This window comes from Squalius cephalus, assembly GCF_949319135.1.
Source record: "Squalius cephalus genome assembly, chromosome: 10".
Lineage (NCBI taxonomy): Eukaryota > Metazoa > Chordata > Actinopteri > Cypriniformes > Leuciscidae > Squalius > Squalius cephalus.
In genome coordinates this window covers 41,361,971-41,384,558 of record NC_137131.1, presented here as the reverse complement: position 1 = coordinate 41,384,558, position 22,588 = coordinate 41,361,971, and the positions used below count along the sequence as shown (strand labels likewise).

Genomic DNA, 22,588 nt, shown 5'->3' with positions numbered 1-22,588 from the left:
GAGCTACAATCTAGTGTGATTGTGTATTAATGGCAAGCATCACTATTAGTATTTCACATATTTGGGGTTAGTGTTTTGAGCAAAAGTATTGAAATGTGGCACTTAATGGCAAAATAGACTTACAAATATAATAGAAAATGGGTCCAGGATTTTATATCAGAATTGTGGGTTTGTTGTTTTGACTATTACCTAGATCAGTAACTCTATGCATAGAAATTTACACTCTTAAAAATAAAGGTTCCAAAAGAGGGTTTTCGGTTCAACAAAGAACCTTTCAGTGAACAGTTCTAAAAAGAACCATTTTTTAGTGTGAAGAATTGAACATTCTAAAAATCTTAAGCACATTCTCACTGTAAATAACCGTTTGTGCGATGGAAAGTTTCCAAGGTTCCTATGGAACCATAAATGCCAATTAAGAACCTTGATTTTTAAGACTGTACTGGGAAACTCACTCATGTTCTTCTGAATCATGTGTTTATATTATATTATCAGGCAAACTCGTAGACTAGAGTAAAGTAGGGTGTTTGATAGTGGAGGCTGTGGTGAGAGAAATGCTGATCTCTGAATCCTGCAGTGTATCTCGAGGAGCAGGTGAGTGAGCGCGTTACCTGAGCTTTCCTCTTTCCCTTCATTACAACTCATTATAATCAACGAAGAGTTTTTTTTTATTCAAGAAAAAATTACAATAGTGCAAACACGCATCTCTTAGAAATCTAGAACATTTCCAACAATGTACTTAATATAATCAACGAAGAGTTCTCCAGTGCAAGAGATGGACTTCCGACGTAGGCAGCCAATCGACCAATCAGAACGCTCCCATTATAATCTGCGGCGCGCGACGCGCTCGCTTGCGCTACAGCTTCGTGGATTATCATGGGATCGCTGGAGTTTGTCGCGTCGCGTCGCTCGCTTGTAGAGTATCATGTGATAGGGGCTGGAATTTGACACCTCAGGGCTTGAAAACTCTCATGTGTTTATGGGACTTGATTTTGGCACTGGCTCCTGCGTTTAGAGTAGAGAGCGTCTCTCGTGAGGAACTGTCCTGTCCTGGACGTGGACGCGTCCGTTCTCGCGTTTTAGACGCATCTGTGTCAGTCAAAACTACCCTAGTTTCTGGTCGCTCTGGACAGTTTTATGTGAAAAACGTGGATGTTCAGAATTATGCATCATCACTACAAGGAGAGGTCGAGAGGAAACATTTTAAGGAATACTTTTTCATTAACTGTGGATTATTTTCACTTATCAGTTTCTTAATTCATTTCACTCAAGTCCATGACAGGAGAGGTCGATCAGGACAGAAACGGTAGGTTTATATATTTCTTTTTCTTTTCTTACCTTTTCTTCTTAACATCTTTATTATTTCATTTGAATCATGTTATTGTAGAGCATATTGGTATAAAATTCGCATCTTGGAACAATTTTATTAGCATAATGACATTTATATTATATTTACATTAATTGTATTTAAATAACAATTTGTCTATATTTATATGATATGTTGACAGAATCTTTCTTAGGCTATCCTTTCTAATTGTGGCCCTTATCAGAGAAAATGCATGTCATTTGGCCTATTTCTGATATATATTTATCTAATAAACTAACTTATGTAATTTCTTCCTTTTGTGTTGCTGATCCCCAAACGCATAAGATTCAGAAATAATTTTTCATCACAGAATATTCGATTCAAATTATATATATTCTTTGTCTAATTTTTTTACTGTAAGTATAATGTGTAACGTTTTTAAAAAATAGCAGGAGTCAAATTGAACAATTTTCCCTTTAATATTTCCTTTTTAAAACCACATAAATACATCAGTTATTCTTGGATCTGTTGAAAGGTGGTTGATCCCTGAAAATGAAAGCAAAATAAAAGCTGCTTAACTGCTCAATCTCATACTAACATGTTGAAAATGTTCCTCAAAATACTTCATCAAGTGTATTCCTGTGCTTATTTGACAAGCTTCTTCTCTGCGGACTGATCTGATGATTGATTATGGGACTGACAGTAAAAGAGCTGTTTTCCTGTCTGGAAGGGATGAAATCCGGGAGAATCCCAAGACTGTTTTCTCATCTCTGGGATCTTATTATGGCCATTCGGGATTTTTCAAGTCTTATATTTGACTTTTTGATCTTCTTAGCTATACTGTAATTACAAGTTCTCAGTTGTAGATCTATATGAATGTGATGGCACTTCTGGTCCAGGTGCATTGATTGTTTTCCATTTTTATATGTTCTGCTGGAACAAATGAACAGCCTTGTAAGTATCTTTTTAAAAGATTTTGATAGGAATGCGCAGAGATTGTTACAGAACCAGTCCCATATGGAGCTTCCTACAGTATATTCCACCCATCTGGATGAGTGTTTGTTGAGCAGGTAATATTGCATTTCAGTATCAGATCGCAAACACTTCCAAACTGACTGCAGGCTACTCCCTGGTATCCTGTAATCCTCGGATCAAAATTATTCATTTATTTGTACGTTGGCAAGGTTTTATGTGAATAAGGCAATTCCTTTCTCTCGGGTTATGTGTTATATCATGGTGAGAGTAGCAATGCTGAGTCATTGGTTTGCTCTTTTTTAAGATGCACAGATGATGTGCTTCATGATGATGATGTGCTTTATGCGCTCATCGAGTTTCGTGGAACCCCTGTATTATCATAGGTGGGTCTCTTTAGTTATGATCTGCCATGCATTCATGAGGAAATGTCTTTAGCGTGGTCCGTTGATAAATTGGGTGTGCTGACACTTAACGCTCAAGTGCCTGAATCACACCTGCTTTAAGAGACACTAATGCAAGCACCCAGTCCTTTCAGTGTTACTGTCTGCTGAAAGCTGTAATACCGCTTAATCACTTCTAAACTGTCTGTTTTTGGAGAATTGCTTCCACCGAGAGTTTCCACCGAGACACTGTTTACTTTAATACTGTGTTAGTGGCTCATATAGTGGTTCTCAACTGCTTTTGCTCCAGGAACCAGATTTTACTTGTTTTTTTGTTTTGTTTTGTTTTTCTTTTGTTAAAAAAATTAACCAAGCTGTCCTTAAAATCCAATACTGAGTTATAATAATTAATTAATATAGTTAATTATTTATAACTTTTATAAAATAGCTTTAAATAATAATAATAATAAATTAAATAGTTAATATAATATAAAATAATTCAAATATATATAATTATAATTTATATATAAAATTATAATAAATTATATTATAAATAAACTATTTAAAATGTGTCCATATTTACAATGTGCTAAATGCAGAGTTTGATTGGACAACTAAAGAAACTGATGCACAGGAAGTGTTTTCTCCTCCTCTTTTAAAGATAAAAAAAATATTTTTAAACAGTCGATACGGTTTCTGCAGACACTTATAACCTTTTAGCAGTTCCCATCATTGGGAATTTTATGGATTTAGTTTTAATGAATTAATGTAGTTTTGATTCATTTTTAATTTTAATTAAATTTGATGAATTAAGCAGCTTTTAAATCACCAGAAAAAGAAAACTTTAAACATGAAAGTATTATTTAAGACATTTCACTTTTAGAACCTTTCTAGCATAAAGTTTTTTTTTTTTTTAAATAGAGTCAAGATACCTAGAGTTCTATATAGAACCTCACTGAACTTTTTTTTTTTTTCTAAGAGTGACACAATTATATAGTTAAATGCATTTTACTTTAGTTTCACATTTTGCACCCCTAGATTTTCCCATGTAAACTGTTGGTGTTTGAATAGCTCAGGTGTGTTTTCAGTGTCAGGTGTGTTTTCAGTTTTCGACTACATAGCAAGTGTAGGTTTTGTGACTCAGAGAGCATGGAAACGGGGCAGAACATGAGTGTGTCAGGCGATCACACGGGACACAGGAGTGCTGTGGTGTTAGGAAGAGTTATGGGCCACGGTCACCGTGTGGCAGTCCACCGCTGGATAATTTATTACAGGCTCCACTAATGAACAGCCTAGTTGTGCAATAATGAGAAACACCTTATCCGGGGTCAGAGCAGGGCAGAGGGACACTATGGGGCAGATTCTTACATAAAGTTCAATACTGTAGTTTTGTGTAGTCTGGTGCACGATACACAGACAGGAAGAGACGTCTGACTGATGGGGGGGGGAAATAATAGACCATGATGGAGAAATTAACAAGTAATTGCACAGCAGAAAACAAACAGAAAACACCAAAAGAAAATGTTTAAATCTCAAAAATGATGTCCATCTAAAGTTTTTGCTCATTATCAATTTACAGTTGCTACTAATTCGCCTTGAACAAAACCCATTATGATTGTATGCTACTAACCTGGAAAATGTTGGCAGTTCGGTGATTAATTCCTCCTCAAAACCTTGTAAACATGACTTGGTTTCCAGGAGGACTTATAAAAGAAACCTGCATGTGTCCTTCAGTTCCTCCCAGAAGTCCGATAAAGTAAAGCTAGAGCTTTTCCAGGTTTGTGTATGATGCAACAGACACTAATGTGAAGAGGCCAATGTGAACGCAATAGCATTAAACACTCCTAGTGCATTCTGACTGGGATTTTTTCCAAATAAAATGCATCTTTTTTTTTTTTTTTAATTGGTTGTCAGATTGGTTGTCAGTATGTCAGATATACAATGGATTCTTAACTGCTTTGAATTTGCTTTCTCAGTCAGTCATTTCTTTCTAAAAAAATATATATATCCATCCTTATATCCTCCTCCTTCAGATGAGACGTTAAACCGGGGTCCTGACTCTCTGTGGTCATTAAAAATCCCATGGCACTTCTCGTAAAGAGTAGGGGTGTAACCCCGGTGTCCTGGCCACATTCCCTCCATGGCCTCCTAATAATCCCCATCCATTGAATAGGCTCTATCACTCTCTCTGCTCTCCACCTACACTGAAAAAAACAATAAGTAAAATTCACTTAATTTTTCTTTGGCAAGTTTTTGCACGAATATTTAGTAAATTTCACAAGCATATTTTTTAAGTAAATTTCACAAATGGAATTAAGTAAACTTCACTTAACTAAGTTAAGTGAAAGTAACAAAGAAAATAAGTAATTTTAATAGATATTGTATATGACAGCATATCTACATATCAGATGTTAAGTGCCATGTGAACGCAGAGACCTCAATACTTGGTAGACAATACACAATGACGGTAACATTTGATGGAGCGTTTTTGTGTTTGAATGTGTCATTTTGAGTAGACGACTACTCTATTCCAAATGTTACAAAATGGCACATTCCTAACAAAAAAAAACAATGATTAAACAGTGTAAATACAGCTGGAAAACAGTGAAAATCAACCTCATTAATTATTCAAGGCCCAGTGCATGATGGGAACACCAGTATCAGAAAAGAGTAATTTTACTTAATTTTATAACGTTGATATTTACGTTTTCATTTCTAATATAGAATTACTAATATAGAATTTACTTAATTTTTTTTTAACTCTTGTCTGAACTAACTTTTTCATGTAAATTACATTGTTTTTTTCATTTACTTTACCACAACATTTTTATCAGTGTATACTATAGCTGGTGTGTGTGTGTGTGTGTGTGTGTGTGTGTGTGTGTGTGTGTGTGCGTGCGCGCACTGGCGCCGTCGTACTGTGGCTGCTATCGCATCATCCCAGTGGATGCTCACACTGGTGGTGGATGAGGAGAGATCCCCTGATATGATTGTAAAGCGCTTTGGGTGTACAGTAGTATATGAAAGCGCTATATAAATGCTTCATTCATTCATCCAAATGAGACTGCAGTTATTCTTTGTTTTGGACACCAATAAAAACAGACTTGCTTTCTCCTGAGAAAAAATCCCTCAATTATCTCACATGTAGGGTTTCAGACAGGAACTCAGATTTTAACTTAACACCAGTCATAATACTCATCAAAGTCTTCCAAGACCAAATTATCTGAGCATGCGTACACAATATTAATAATAATAAGGTGAGCAGTCGAGAGCTGCAGACTGATAGAAACAGAAGTTGCACTAGTCTTTTCTTCCCATTGTGTGTGTCGTATACCCGAGGGAAACGGGTTCTCGAACAAGAACAAATGTGGGCGGGGCTTGATTTTGTACGTGAGGAATTGATTGGATGGTTGTGGTTTGCTATTGGCTGTTCTCATGTGAGTGACAGGTTGCCCCGCCCTCGTCATCAGAGAAGAGAAGAGATGATGCAAGAGGAAGTTATTCAAGATTACGAGGCACAATAATGATGTGCACAGATAAATCATTTAGGTTACACTTTATTTTAAGGTGTCATTGTTACAGTGTAATTATATATTGAAGTACTGAGTAATATTAATGAACTACTATAGAGTTAGGGGAGGATTAGGATTTGGTTGAGGGTTAGTTGCATATAATTATGCATAATTTACTGTTATTACTATGGTAAGTACATGTAACATATGTAACAAGGACACTGTAAAATAAAGTGTTACCATCATTTATACCATATAAAGCTAAATTTGTGACTTTTAACATATACTGAACTTTATTGCAGTAAAATGTTCCTCTGGGTAAGCTTTGAACCAATATGCTGTGAACAGTGCCAAAGTTTGTGCTTGTATGCAGAGTGAAAATGCATTGGGTTCAGTCAGCAAACTCAGCCATGTGGAATGTTCTGTATGTCATCTGGGTAAATAATACAAACACTTGTCAGAATACATCTCTTTCTCCCCTTCTCTGTCTGTCCTGTCACTTCAGTTGAGCTCTCAATATCAGTCTTCATCATTCCCAATAACACACGTTACCCACCCCAGTTTTCTCCTCTGGCTCCCATTTCTCCAACTGACAGCTTGGACCCCACAGAGAATGAACACACACTGCTGAGAAGTGTATCTGATTTGTTTCACACACACACATGCTGGATTTTATTATTTGCAAACTGTTATTGATTCATCATGTGAGCGAGCAGGTTCATTTATCTTAATGGAGCGGACAGATGTGTGTATCTGTATACACAAGGAGATGAGAGCTAGATGTGTGTGTGTGGACATCTGGTTCTCCACTGTCACGCTCACACAGAAGTTTCTCAGTAGAAAATCCAAACAGACGCCTCTTCATTTACAGAAACTGAAACGTGTTTAAATTCTGTCAAAACTGTCTTTCCAGAGCAGCTCATCTCTCTTAGTTCACAGACGGGCTTGTATAAAATGTCCATCTCTGATCATCTCTCCGTCTGTCTTATTCACGATACTTCTGAGGACAGCTGACGCCCTGATGCAAGGCCATTGCTATGCAGTCGATACTGGCTCATTCTGGGAGGTTGCTAGGGTGTTCGGGGCAGTTGCTAGGTGGTTGGTGCAGGTGAAAAGAGTTCATCCTTGAGTTTTTGTGATATTCTGGTCTCTATGCCTTTGGGTCTTTTCTCTCTTCTCCAAGCGTTTTTTAATGTTTATTTTAAGACGAAATGTACACATATAGAGTTTTTTTAAAGAAAAAAAAAACACTGCCCCTCAACAAATTGCACAATTTGAAAGTTTCTTTCATGTCTGAAGCACAAACAGTAGAAAGAAGTCGCTTCTGCTCACCAAGGTTTAATTTATTTGATCAGAAATACAGTGATATTGTGAAATATTATTACAAATTAAAATAACTACTTTCTATTTCAGTATATTTTAAAGTGTAATTTATTCCCGTGATCAAAGCTGAATTTTCAGCATCATTACTCCAGTCTTCAGTGTCACATGATCCTTCAGAAATCATTCTGATATGATGATTTGCTGCACAAGAAACATTTCTGATGATTATCAGTGTTGAAAACAGTCCAAACCATGATAATTTTTTCTTCAGGATTCTTTGATGAATAGAAAGTTCAAAAGAACAGCATTTAAAGTAAATCTTTTGTAACATTATAATTGTCTTTACTGTAACCTTTTGATCAATTTAATGTATCCTTGCTGAATAAAAGTATTAATTTCTTTGCAAAGAACAAAAAATGGTTGTGTATTTGTTCCAAGCGGCAACCTCCCTGTCTCTCTTTTGAAACCAACACGGAAGTGATTTAAACGGCAATTCATCAACTGGCCGCTTGAGGCTGGATGCAGAAGTCAAATCTGTATCTCACCCATGTTAAAATGCCCAACTTTACAGCAGAAAAAAACACGTTTACAGCCTGGTGCAAAAAGTGGCTTTGGTCTATACAGCTAATTTTGCCCTTCATGACGACTGTGAGAGGGTGAATTTTTTTATAACTCATCCGTTTAAATTATATTAAGCCTTAAATTTCTGCATAATTAAGGGTGTGTCCACTTTTGAGTGACAGGTGGATTCCCGCTGCAGTGGTCATTAGTCATCATTGTCTGTTAGCCGTCACGTTACCTCAGTTCATTGTTTGACTGTAAAAATAAATAAATTCGTGAGTGACGAGCTACCAAGATGGCGACGGTCGGCCACGCCCACTCTTCAGAAACCTACGGGTGACGTCACGGACACTACCTCCATATTTTTTTACAGTCTATGATTTGTTCAAGATTTGCCTTTGGTTTTACATGTTACAAAATGAATACACTTGCTCCTTTACTTTAAAGTCATGTTACTTCTTTGCTTTCATGTTCTATTTGTCCTGGGAAGTGGGAAATTCCTAGTTCCGAGTTGGAACTTTTAACTGAAGTCAAGTCAGAGTTGCGACTGGGAGACTCGGGAGAACCACAACAATCCCGACTTCAGAACGCGGTAAAGCGGTAAAGCTGCTCAGTGCATCAGCCGTAGTAAAACAGTGGTAATATATTGTTTATTAGCACTTGTGTTTATCTGTCTCAATAGACCCAGTGGTGCACACAGTCCAACCTCTAATTGTGGACATGATACTTCGGCCTTATCTGAGCAAAATACTGCTTTTCATGTGTTTGTATTCTGAAAGAGCAAGCACAACAAAGGTTTGCCATCTTAGTTTTCTGACCTGTGTACTGGAATGCGGTTAACTCAGGTGTGATGTCATTTCCAGCACCGGACATTGGTCCTCCGAGATAAATGAATGCAGCATTATTGTTCCAGTCATTTCTATTGGAGGAATCTGATTGGTTGGCACGTGCAGCTCAGTGTGTCTGTTTGAAACCTGACACTATCATATCAGTTTCACTGTCTGTCTTTGTACATGTTCTGTTTGATGTATGCCAGGAGGATGTTGACTTAGGTTTCTTATCTTTTTAAAAGACTCCTGTGTCATCAAAGTTGAGCCACATCAAAACCCTTATTGGTTTACTGCATGTTTTGACAACCATCCGCACTGATGAATGATGTTCTTTCTTAATTTGAAGTTAAAGGAAGTTGCTCAACGGTGAATCATCTCAAACTTATTTACATCTTTCGATCGGGTGTAGGCGTGTGTGTTTGTGATTTGCTGCTTTGTCACAAATGTTTAGTTGTTGACCTTTCTTTTCTCTCCTCGGGTCATGAATTTTAAATTAGATAGATAGATAGAGAGATAGAGAGATAGATAGAGAGATAGAGAGATAGATATAGACAGATAGATAGATAGAGAGATACATACTGTACATACATACATGCATACATACACACATACATACATGCATGCATACATACACACATACATACATTCTACATGTACACATGCATACATGCATAAATACATTTATATACATACATGCACGCATACATACATAAATACATTACATACAGTACATACATACCTATGACCTTCTTAGACCTAAACAGTGGCCCCAGAAACTATTTGGACTCTGACTTGACACTTAAAAAGGTCTGAATGTCAATGCATTTGATGATAAAGGGTAAAAACAAGTGTCTGCATCAAATACTGCAGGACGAATGCCACTTTTCTTCATTGTTTTCGTGCAGTCTTTAAATCAGCTGGTGTTTTTAGTGGATGTATGAAGTCAGCAGGTGGAGAGAATCACAATAACTATAGACATGTTCATGCTTCACAAACTCGAAGTGACAAAATACTGTTTGTCTTCATTTTTTAAGTACTAGATCTATTTTTTTTTATTATTATTTAAATCCTTTAAAACATCGGCTCAACCGGTGGCGTGACATTGGGGCAGGATTATCTATTCGGTTATTTGGTGACATCAGTGTGCAGACATTACACACTTCAGCTTTAATTGTTGTATATGCTTGTAGTTTATAATTGAAGAGCTGCAGTGCTTTAAATCGTCTTCTAACTTTTGTGTCACTCATTGAACCTGCTAAACTCTGCAGACTGTGTCAGTGCACACAACAGCTTGCAGCCTTCGGGTTATTCATAGCAGCAGAGTGCTGTAAAACAGATATGTAAGACTGCGGATAAAACATCTCTCTAGGTCAGCGCTGAAGTGTGTTGCGACTTACATCACATCGTGTTGTTTAATCGTTTAATAGCAGCAACCTTTAAATGTGTGCAGTTTCAGTGCAGCAGGAGAGAGCAGATCACGGTCTGCATGTTTATACATGTTGTCAAGGAAACGCTCTGAGCGATGTGATTAATGATGCTATAATGTGAATTTAGGCGGAATGCATGCAGACATGGTGCCGCACATTCAAGTGGTTTCCATGGCATTGCCAGGTGTACTGGGTAGTAGCTAGGGTGATGATAGACCATTGCTAAGGTGGTCTGTGTGGTTGCTAGGGTGTTGCTAGGTGAAAATTGTCCTATCGCTTAGTTAAGGAGTTTTCAGGAATCCCAAGGGCGTCAGCATAGAGCGTCTGCAGAACATTTCAGGGAAAAGAAAATGTAAAAAATGTTTAATGCGTGTATAAGCAGATTAATAATTATTTATATTTAATATTTTAGTTTTTTTACTTTAGTAAAATGACTTAATAAATGTCTTTATTGTACACACTATTTTAAAAAATAGAATATATATATACAATATATGGGTAACACTTCATTTTAAGGTGACCGTTACACGTTACTACATGTAGTTACTGTAGTAACAGTAAATTATGCATAATTACATGCAAATAACCCTTATTCTAACCGTAACCCTATAGTATACGTGTAGTTAAGTAATATTACTTAGTACTTAAAATACTTATTAGAGTAAGTACAATGTAACTATGTCCCCTAAAGGGTTACACTTTATTTTAAGGTGTATATATTGAAGTATACTGAGTAATATTAATTAGGATTAGGATTTGGTTGAGGGTTAGTTGCATGTAATTATGCATAATTTACTGTTATTACTATGGTCAGTACATGTAACATATGTAACAAGGACACTAAAATAAAGTGTAACCAAAATATGTATCAAAGTTGTTCTTTGCAAAGGGATCATCATATTTGATCATCATTTTTTAAAAAGTTAATAGAAGAAAATCCTGGATTAGTAGAAAAGTAATTTCTAAAGTCTCCACATTAGGCTACATAATAGTCCATAGCACAAATTAGCATCTATACATCTATTTATAATATAATATGATTGATATTATTTGTGCGTCTATATAAGTGTATCTATGCCTTTAGCAGAGGACAATTTAACAATATAGAAAATGGCTAAATAACTTTAATTTTGTGACATAGTAACCCTCTGGTACTGTTCGTGTGTCATTTTCTTAATTTCAATTAAATGACTGTACTATATTTTAGTTTTATAATGTTTTTTTTTTTTGTTGTTGTTTTTTAGGGGACTTTATGGTACTTAATTATATTTATGCAGTAGTATTAATCCATTTCTTCTCTTTTTTAGAATGGACCTGAAAATGAAATTTCCAAGTTAAACTGCCATAAATCTTGAAGCACAGACGTACGTTTGGTCTCATTTTAGAAAAGACGATACTTGGCAGATTATTACTGAAGAGAAAAAAGGTTTTAAAAAACAATTATTGTTAAATTTAAATTTTTTATATGACATATATATTTTCCAAAACACATTTTACTCTAAAACTGTGATAAAATCAAAGCCATCAATCTAAACAAGCAGTGTTCCCAATTTTAGGTTGATCTCTCCAGAAATGAGCTTTCAGTTTAAGATTTTGTTTGGGAGCAGAACCAAACGTTTCCAATAGATGAAATCAGCCTCCCATTTTTGACCGCGAACAATACAAGTGTGTGATTCATCATTCATTCATTCATCACCATCATGTCTGTCAAATATGCTGCTGTTTTTGGATAGCTCTTACACAGCTGTTTTCTGTACAAGCAGTGTTTACAGAGATCCGAGTACAGAAATGCAGAGTTGAACATTCATGTTGGCTGTAAATAACTGTTTCTTTAAGAACTACTTCTTTAGTGCCGGTGTATTTTCATGCATATAAAAAAAAAAAAAAATCTTTTCTTTTGCTTTCTAGATGGCAAAGGGTGGAGAAGTCCGGAGCATTGCATGGCCCGATGTCACCTGAGAAACTGGAAGGTGAGCATTCCTCAAATCATTAAATCTGTAATAAATAAACACACACTTTGATGCTGTCTGACATAACATCTCAATCCCTGTTTGGTCTTGCTGTACTACATTACCAAGCGTGTCAGGAGCGTGTCAGCCGGGAGTAGTTTGTGTGACAAACGCGGTCCATTTTCACTCCAGCTTATCGGATCTCTTTAGCCAGACACTCCACAGACACTCATTCATTAAAGTCATCCTGAAATATTTACTCGTCGGGATCCACGACGGTGTTGGGTGTTACTTAAGTAATTAAAGAGTCTGAAGTGTTGGCTGTTTTAGATCTGCTGTTCTTCAGGTCTGGGGGTGGGAAGCGTATCCATGTGAATAAGCCGATCGGACATCACGGATCAGTTTACTCAGGGTTTATATAACACAGAGGAGTACTGGACAGGTTGCGCCAGCGCGGGGAGATTAACCTACTAGCGATTATTTCTTGTTTTTGTACGTGTTATTGGCTTTCTTTCAGTTCATACGAGCTGTGCCAGTTTTGATGCTGACTTCATCTGTTGTTCCTGTAGGTGATGCTGCTGGTGTTCGTGTGTTTTCTGGGTCTGGTTGATGGACATTTCCTGCAGAAGGAGACAGAAGAACCCCGTCCTAGCAAGCCGAGAACCTCTTCAAACCGTCCTGAACGTCCCGGCCTGCAGAAAGACCTGGATGAGAGGCAGAGCAGAGCACCATGGGCTGGACTGCACGGTCAGTACACTATAGACAGTGTGTGGGAAACCGGGGCTAGTTGTCACGCTTTCTACTTAAAGGATTAGTTCACTTAAAAATGTAAATTCTGTTATCATTTACTCACCCTCAAGCTGTTTCAAACCTGTATGAGTTTCTTTCTTCTGCTGAACACAAAGGAAGATATTTTGAAGAATGTTTGTAACCAAACAGTTGATGGACCCCATTGACTTTCATAGTTTTTTTTTCCTACTATGGAAGTCTATCAACTGTTTTGTTACAGACATTCTTCAAAATATCTTCCTTTGTGTTCAGCAGAAGAAAGAAACTCATACGGGTTTGAAACAACTTATGGGTGAGTAAATGATTACAGAATTTTATATTATATATTATATACAGGGTTTGAAATTAACACCAGTAACGCTGTCAAATCACTAGCCAATTTGGCGTGTTATTATGTTTACTCACTTTGCTGGGGAAGTTCGTGTAAGCCAAATCTGCGCGGATTTAGCGCAAATACTCAACTCGTGAGTCATCGTGATCTATTAAATACAGCGTACAGAATCTGTGCGTTTCTGGCTTGCTTGAACACAGACGTCACTAAGCAACATAACGGAGCGCTTGTTCACTTGCATTACAGCAATAGCGAAGATTAAAAATACATTTGGTTAACAAAAGACATTGCTGTTTTCCATCATCCTACATGTTCTTTACATCAGTGGTTCTCAACTCCAGTCCTCGGGACCCGTTGCTCTGCACATTTTGTATGTCTCTCTTATCTGACACACTCAGTTCAGTTCATGGAGTCTCTCTTAACGAGCTGATGATCTGATTCAGGTGTGTTAAATAAGGGAGACATACAAAATGTGCAGAGCAGAGGGTCCCGAGGACTGGAGTTGAGAACCACTGCTTTCCATCATCCTACGTTTCTCCACCTAAAACACGTTTGGTAAAAAAAAAAAAAAAAAAAAAAGATGAGAATAAATGAGGAAAGGAGGAGATTGCTGGATGACAGGATTTTGTTTAAATAAGAAATTAATGTGTGAAAATATATAAAAGCTGTGAAGTAGTTAATCTGGTTAATTTCTTTTTTTTTTTGGCTAGTAGAAGTTCTGAATGGCTGGTAACTTAAGCATTTAGTAGCCAAATTGGCCGGTGGGTTAAAATTTCAAACCCTGATTTTATATATATATATATATATATATATATATATATATATATATATATATATATATATATATATATATATATATATATAAAGTGGTAATCTTGCCCATGGGCGAAAATATATAATGTGTAATAATCACAAATATATGATGATACTGATAAATGCAAAAAGTCACATTATTTTTATTTACATTTATACATTTAGCTGATGCTTTTAGCCACAGATACATATATTATATTGTTATAGCGACTTATTTATTAACTTTTTTAATATGTTTTTTTAAATAGTTTTCAGCCATTGCCAGCATTTTTTATCATTTTCACAAAAGTTTCATTGCCCCCAGAATATTTTGTTGTATGAATATCTGAACATGCAATATATCAAGAGAAAGAACAGAACCTCTGCTTTTAAACAAAAAGCATTTTATATATATAAGCATGTTTTATTCTAGATTCATGCATTCCTTTTTTTTTTAATCAACACTTGCATGTGGCTAAATTTAATTTAAAAAAGCACAATTTTGAGAAAAAAAAAAAAGTATTTTTGTCAAAGACTATTGGATCAGATTCAGAACGATGATCAAAACACAGATGTAGTAGATCGAGTCCATCAACACCCTTTATAGATTCACAGTCCTGTATCTCATCCTGGGTCGACATTTCATTCAGTAATATTAGGCAGTTTTGATTTATATGCTGTTTAATGTTGATGATCACGTTATTTTACGAAACATCGCTTGTTTCGGCTTTCTTCTTCGCGTGTCATTGCGCCGAAAATTTCCGTCAATGGCGGGGAAAGAGTTAATATTCATAACAATGCCAGGCTTACTTACTAGTTCTCATGCGATGGTGTCTTTGCAGTTAAATCGATAATATTACTGAACATTGCCTTTTAAACCAAAGGACAGAATTCACAAATATGATCCTAATTTATGACCATTTTAAAGAACCGAATTTAACATACAAAACACTGTTAGAGAAAACAAACACAAGTAAATGAACAGACATGACTCTTTGTGACATCCTCCCCATTTTATCTACTTGAATTTACAAGCCTCATCCACCTTTGACGTTGTTGCAAAGCCTGTTATTAAAATTGGAGACTTTTGGTCCGTATCCACAGTAAAATTAAGCCATCAACTACACTTGGTGATGATAGATGCAAGCAATTTCAAAATGATATGTTGTCACGAAGTGTGTAGGCTGCTGTTTCTCTAAAGCTCGTGGATGTTGCGCTGAATTTAGATCAATCTTAATAAATGTTTCATTTTACTACCAACTTTGTTTCAGATTGCTTCTCTTAAAATTCCTTGGGGGAAATAGAAATAGTCACGAATGAGTCAATAGTTGGCATGCAGTTAGTGTGTAGATCTATAAAATGAATGTGGATAGCAGATCATTCAGCATTTGATGAGAAATGTTTGTGTTCATATTGAGATCTCTGACTTATTGCTGGCTAGGAAAAACAACTGAGGTTTCTTTTGTGCCTTTACTGTCGTATGGGAAGCCGTCTCGATTAGGCCAGTCTGAGAAGACTTGTTCTGTTTCATGTCTTCTCGGGCTTCTTACTGAGTTACTATTACATTGTCTGTCTAACCTGTCTGAGGACTGAATCCTTTGGGAAGTCTGGTTTACACTTTCTGTTGTCTGTAACACTTGGGTCAATCTCACGAAACCTGATCACACTTCATCCCAAATTCAAAAGAAAAAGAAAAAGAACGTGTTGCTTAAACTCCTAGTTTATTTCACTGCGTTGTGATTTATAGACGAATAAATAAAAAATAGATTTGACTGCATTGTGATTTATAAACGAATAAATAAAAAATAGTTTAATAACTGAACACAATAAGAAGTTAAACATTCAGACTTTGCATTACAGTAATGAGAATTTGGAGATGAAATGTGCTTAAATGTGGTGATAATGTCACAATGGTTAATATCTTTGTGGTCATATATATAGGTTAATATATAGGCTTCATATTCTTTATGCAAAATATGATTTCTTCTTTTATTTTGGGTGAAATGTGACATGGAAATGTTTATGTACACTGAAACACTTTATTTCGATGGACCACTTTAGACATTCTTCTAACTATGAGTAACTTTACAACTACTCGTCAACTTATTCTACTAACCCGAACCTAACAGTCTAATGCTTTAATGAGAGTTATCTGACATGTTGTTGCAAAGTTACTTATAGTTAATAGAATGTCAAAAGTAGACCATTGAAATAAAGTGTAACCTTTTCTGCATTCCTACAGAAAGTCTTTGATGTTCTCCTAATCCTGTGACCCTAACCCTAACGGCTCACACCTTGCTTATAGGCGAATTCCTTGCAAATTATTGTATATTTGTTTGTTTTCTTATGTTCAGTGGGGGGAAAAAAATCTGTGCCATAATAATGCAGAAACACGAGTGGAATGCAAACTTACCGTGAGTGTCTCTTGTGAGGACATGCACTACACATACAGACCTATATGAGATTGCCTGTTTTCTCTTTAATGAGCTCGAAGGATCTTCTGACAATTGATGCTGACATGTCCATGCTAACATGAAGACATTGTTTTGTGCAATATGATAAACATGATCAACATTGGTTGAGCCACAAGTTGACATGTTGGGCAAACAAACAGAGCAATGTTTTTATAGGGTCACAGTGTTTACACTGAGGAAATCAACCGTGATATTGTCCATTTCTCAGCCACTGAATTAGACCTTATTTTCCAACACCCGGCTCTCAGTGGATGCTGACTGGACGCTAAAATACACAAAAAAGCTAAAATTGTCTCTTCTGCTCACCAAGGCTGCATCTATTTAAAACAGTAATATTGTGAAATATTATTGCAATTTAAAATAACTGTTTTCTATGTGAATATACATATTAAAATGTAATTTATTCCTGTGATCAAAGCTGAATTTTCAGCATCATTACTCCAGTCTTCAGTGTCACATGATCCTTCAGAAATCATTCTGATATGATGATTTGAAGAAACATTTCTGATTATTATTAATGTTGAAAACAGGATTCAATTCAGGATTCTTTGATGAATAGAAAGTTCAAAAGAACAGCATTTATTTAAAATATAAATCTTTTGTAACATTATAAATGTCTTCACTGTCACTTTTGATCATTCTAATGCATCCTTGCTGAATAAAATTATTAAAAAAAAAAAAAAATTTAATAACCCTAAACTTTTGAACAGTAGTGTCGAATTTTCTTTGGACATTTGTAATATTTAAATGGACATTTAACTAATGATAGGATAAGCATTATATACACTCAAATTTTTTTTTTTTTTTTTAAGATTTATGAATATCAACTCAACAGATATCAACAGATTTTTAAATTAGTAAAAAAAAAAGGAAAAAAAGAGCTAAATAAAACATTTAGTATTTTGTATCCTAATGGAAAAAGGTAATGGACCGATTCAGTTTATATGAATCATATTCATACATTTAAATTTACGAGAACGAATCGCATACACTGAAATGGTCCATTCCCTTGTTCCATTAAGATTTATACAAAATGTTTTATTCAATTTGATGGAATTTTACTTTACAATTGAAATTCGTAAATCTTAAAAATGGACTTAAATATTTGTTTGGACTGTAATATTAGTTAAGGTGTAAACAGGGCCTAAGATGTGTTTTGGTCGATCGGATCACAAGTAGACGAGGGAGACACATTCCCGTTTACACCTGGTGTTTTAATCCGGCTCTTTTGTCCACTTTTGACCACTTCTGTCCTGATTTCTTTAAGGAGAGGGTCTATGGGCGGGTAAATGAATGAGTTTTTTTCCAGATATTTTGATCTAATGGACAAAGTAACTCACGCAATATGACGGAAAAACATACGGAGAGCATCAGCTTTAGTTTCTGCTCTGACACACACAAGACCAGCCGAACGCTGTGAGTGTGTGTTAGACATCAGGAATGGAGAGAGAACATTGTGCTTGGTACATTTTTCATCTTCAAACCAAACTTGGGTCTTCATCTGACAAAGTTTAAATCCCGTCTGGCTAGAGCTCTTCCTATAATGTTCACGCTTTACTTCAGTAGACGGAGAGTAGACGGTCTTTTGTGGCTGTTTGAACACATTCGACCACATGAGCATTTACACTACGAAAGCAATCCAGTCTAATGTGTTTTCAACTCCCTCTGGAAGTGTGTGGAAATTGGACAAGCTCAAAATATTTTAGAACCCGTATTTAGCGTCGTCCACTTGAGATCCGATCTACCAAAACGCATCTTAATACCAGGCGTAAACAGAACCTAAGAAAACCCCTACTGGAAGTATCAATATCAATCAAGTAGTACATCAAGTAGAGACATTTTCTGTCTGATTTACTTGGGATAAGAGAAAGTATTTTAATATTGCAAAAAATGACACACTTCACCTTTAAGAGGGAGGATTATTTCTTTATTGAGACACACAGATGTTGTATTTTATGTGTTTTCACACCCAGTACATTTGACATGTTTTCCCCAGCTCATGCATGCGATAGAATAATCTCAGCTCTCTCTCACTTATCAATTTTGTGTTCCTCTTTAAATAATCCAAAGCTCCTCTGTGCAGGTTTTGACACAGCAAATTGCTCCCTTAGAAGCTAATTACGGCAATCTTCGCCTGGAGAAAGTTTGAATCATATTCTAAGGTTCTCCTAATCTTTAAACAAAACTCTATAAACATGATGTGGCATGTCGTGGGATGTTTTCAATCCTGCATGAGTTACAGTACAACAATAGTCCAGAGCAGTGTCAGTAACAGCAGGAGGAATTTCACACTGTACGGTGATCTCGCTGGAGAGACGTGCGCCGTTACACAATCAGCTGTTGAGGTGTGAACCAGGGCAACTAGTGTTATCACCTTTTTAAATGCCAGGGTTACATTACAGTGGGCGGATGTGCCTTGCGCTGCCAGGAATGGAGACTATTTTAATGCATCCGAGCCACGTGGCAGAAGCTGTATTCTCTGGAGAAATAGTACACCTGAAAATCATTTACTCATGCCAGTGTCATTCCAAACCTGGATGACTTCTATCTTCTGTTGAACACAAAAGATTAATTTTTTTTTTTTTTCGGGTGTGTGTATAAAAGAAAAGCCTAGCCACTGTGGTCCATATAATGAATGAGGACAGGTGCTGTCAAGTTGACAAAAAACACTCAAAGTATCATAAAGGTATGATAAGTAGTCAATGCAAACTGAATGCATGTGCAAGTGTATTTGATAATAGAACATGAGCAGAAATGCGTTGAGAATATTGCTCTCCACTGTAGATGTCAAATCCATTATGTTGCCATTAGATTAGGTTTTATGTAAATTACATCAAACATCATTGGCTCTTGTGTATATAGTGACCAAATGTTACTTCCATTCAACTGATTGAATGAATGATTCAATTACTTATTCATAAAGACAGTCACTTTTTTAGTTCCTGAATGAATCAGCATTTTTTTTATTGATTTGATTGAATTAATGATTCATGTCACCTGTCGTCACCTATTGCACTTTATAAAAAAAAAATCAGTGTTTAAGTTGAGTAAACTCAAAAAATTGAGTTGACCATTTTGAGTGAACTCAAACTAAATGGCCTAATATTTGACTTTATTTAATTCTTGATGTAATGCCAACTTTTTCTACATTTGATAAGTTAAATCAACCTGCAAAATGAAAGTTTCAAAAAGAGCCAAACAGTCATGTTGGACTGTTATATTAGCACTCAGCTGCCCGACCAATCAGATTCAAGGACCAGAACTATGTCTTGCATAATTAATGATATTTTCAATGGTCCTTTTTTTTCATTTTGTAACTGAGTAAACCAAATTTAGCAGCCAAAATATTCTAATAATGTCATTTTGTGTCACCCATGAAGAAGGAAATACATACGGGTTTGTAACCAAATAAGTAATGACAGAATCTTCATGTTTGGTCACACATGCTGTGGTTAGATCTACTATCAGCTTGTGCTTTCTGTCCCCTTAGACCCGTCGCTGGCCGAAGAAGGTGAGGGTCATCGAGTCCGCTGGCAATCCTCCTCTACAAACTCCTCCAGTTCACGGAAATCTCCTAAAAACCGCAAGGAACGTCGCAACCGCGCACGAGGCCGGAGCAACCAGGACTGCCGTTTGGAGAAGAAGGAGATGAAGGTGCGTGATCTGGGCCTCGGGTACGACTCGGACGAGATCGTGATGTTTAAGTACTGCGTGGGGACATGCATGAGCGCCCGTAAGAACTACGACCTGGCCCTGAAAGTGCTCACGGATAACGGCAGCGTTTCAGGCCGTAAAGTGAGCACTCACCCCTGCTGCAGACCGACGCGCTTCGAGACCGTCTCTTTCATGGACGCCCAGACCAGCTGGCAAACCATCAAATGGCTTTCAGCGGCCAACTGTAGCTGTGTGGGATGAGACTCCGAGGAAACACAGCCGGTAAAGTCAATCCAAAGCTCCGGTGTAGAAAGAGAGGGAATTCCGGTGCAAGGAATCGGTGATGCACGGGCGCTTCAGCTGTGCGGTGCAAACGCGGAGAATCTGCCATCGTGAGCAGAGAAACCACATGAACCACAGGAATAAAGCACGTCCTGCAGGGTTAAGGGACAGAAAGCCTAGAGGTCTGTATCTTCTGACCCCGGAGAGATAAAAACTCCCTGCGAAGATACAGGATCTGCTCCAGATCCACATGGAAAGTTCGTGAAAAGTAACTTGAAGGCCTACATTTCACATTATCTGCCTCTAGGTGTTATGAGATTGAGTGGTAACACACACTTTAGAATACTGTTCCTTACTGGAATACTGGTAACTCTCGCCAAAATGCAACCTAGGGTCTTTTTGTTAATCTACCCGAGGTGAACTTTCGTTTAAAAGCATAATTAGAATGGAAACGCCACTTATATGTTTGAGCATATTTTCGTTTTCGGTCAAATTGCCTTTTGAATGGGAGTGCTTGGGGCACGACTATAATAGCATCAAAATCTCTATTTTTAAAACACTAATGCGGCTCGACACAACATGAAACTGTGCTGAAGTATCACCAGGGGCTCTACACATGAACTCCAGCATTGAGAACATTGTTTGTGTACACAGAGTTTACTAAAAAGAAAGATTTTGAACAACTCACTGTCTCTGTGTCCGCCGCATTTTGACAGTCAAAAATAGTCGATCTCCGAATGCAACGTAACCGGGAGGAGAGTAAAGATGGAAAGCTCCTAAAGCTTAGTTCCATATAAATTCACGGATAATTAGTTGTTTTGTCGTTAGTGAAAATCAATATTGACCTTGTATCTGAAAAAGGATCCTCATATAAGAAGCAATACTACAATTCAGAGTCAGTTCATTCGCATTCGACTATTTTTGACTGTTTTAAACGAAAGTTCGCCTCGGGTAGATTAACAAAAAGACCCTAGGTTGCATTTTAGCAAGAATTACCCTTTAATGAATAAATAACTACACAGGAACAAATGAGTAACGCACTACATTAACATTTTAGTATCTACTATTAACTAACAAGAACCTCTGATTAACGAATTAGTAAGTAATAGCATTTAGTCGAATGTAGTAGTTCACTATTAGCTAATCAATAACTACTATTTTTTTCATTCCTCCCAGAGAACTACTATATTCAGGTTCATAATTAATATGAATAATGCACAATGTTTAATATAAGGAAATGGTAACCCATTAGTAATGACTCAAGTGTTACTACATCCTTCTAAAGAAACTACTAATTATTTGGATCATTCTAAAGTGAAGATCATGGGAACACACTAGTGAAAGTGTTACCAAATCCATCAGAAGTTATTACTATTCAAAATCATACAAAAATCTCAAAACCTTACAATGACTTCAGTCAATATTAGGTGGTTATCATGTTTTTCACTTCAGAATACTGATCCAAATAATTAGTAGTTCCTTTAGAAGGATGTAGTAACACTTGAGTCATTATTAATGGGTTACCATTACCTTTTATTATAAATTATGCATTTTTCATGTTAATTATGAACCTGAATATAGTAGTTCTCTGGGAGGAATGAAAAAATAGTATTTATTGATTAGCTAATAGTGAACTACCACATTCTACTGAGTGCTATTACTTACTAATTTGTTAATCAGAGTTTCTTGTTAGTTAATAGTCGTTACTAGAATGTTAATTGTGCCACATTAATTACATTAATGAAGGAACAGTATTCGAGAGTGTTACCGATTGAGTATTCAGTGTGTTTTAAGAATCCCATGAAGGTTCACTTCGACAGAACAGAAGGTGCTTTAACTCACTTATCAGCTTAGCGTGTGTTTATTATACACACACTTTCCTTAAGCCAAGAGCACACTGCAAGACTGAAGCGCGTCACCTTTTCATGTTTGCGAGTCGTTTATGATAACTTCCAAACATCCGTGCTGAACGCAGTTAACATGCAGCAGTTCCCCGTTCTGCAGGC

The 22,588-nt window shown here is 36.5% G+C and overlaps 1 protein-coding gene across 1 annotated transcript; it reads left to right on the top strand.

The window, feature by feature from the left end:
* Positions 1–1,231: 1,231 nt before the first annotated feature.
* artn (artemin) lies at positions 1,232–20,927 on the top strand. The gene is made up of 4 exons (XM_079882927.1): positions 1,232–1,303; positions 12,220–12,281; positions 12,830–13,007; positions 20,137–20,927. Exons 1-4 carry the CDS (start codon positions 1,273–1,275, stop codon positions 20,559–20,561), a joined length of 696 nt encoding a protein of 231 aa, XP_079739053.1. The 5' UTR covers positions 1,232–1,272; the 3' UTR covers positions 20,562–20,927.
* The last annotated feature ends 1,661 nt before the right edge of the window (positions 20,928–22,588 follow it).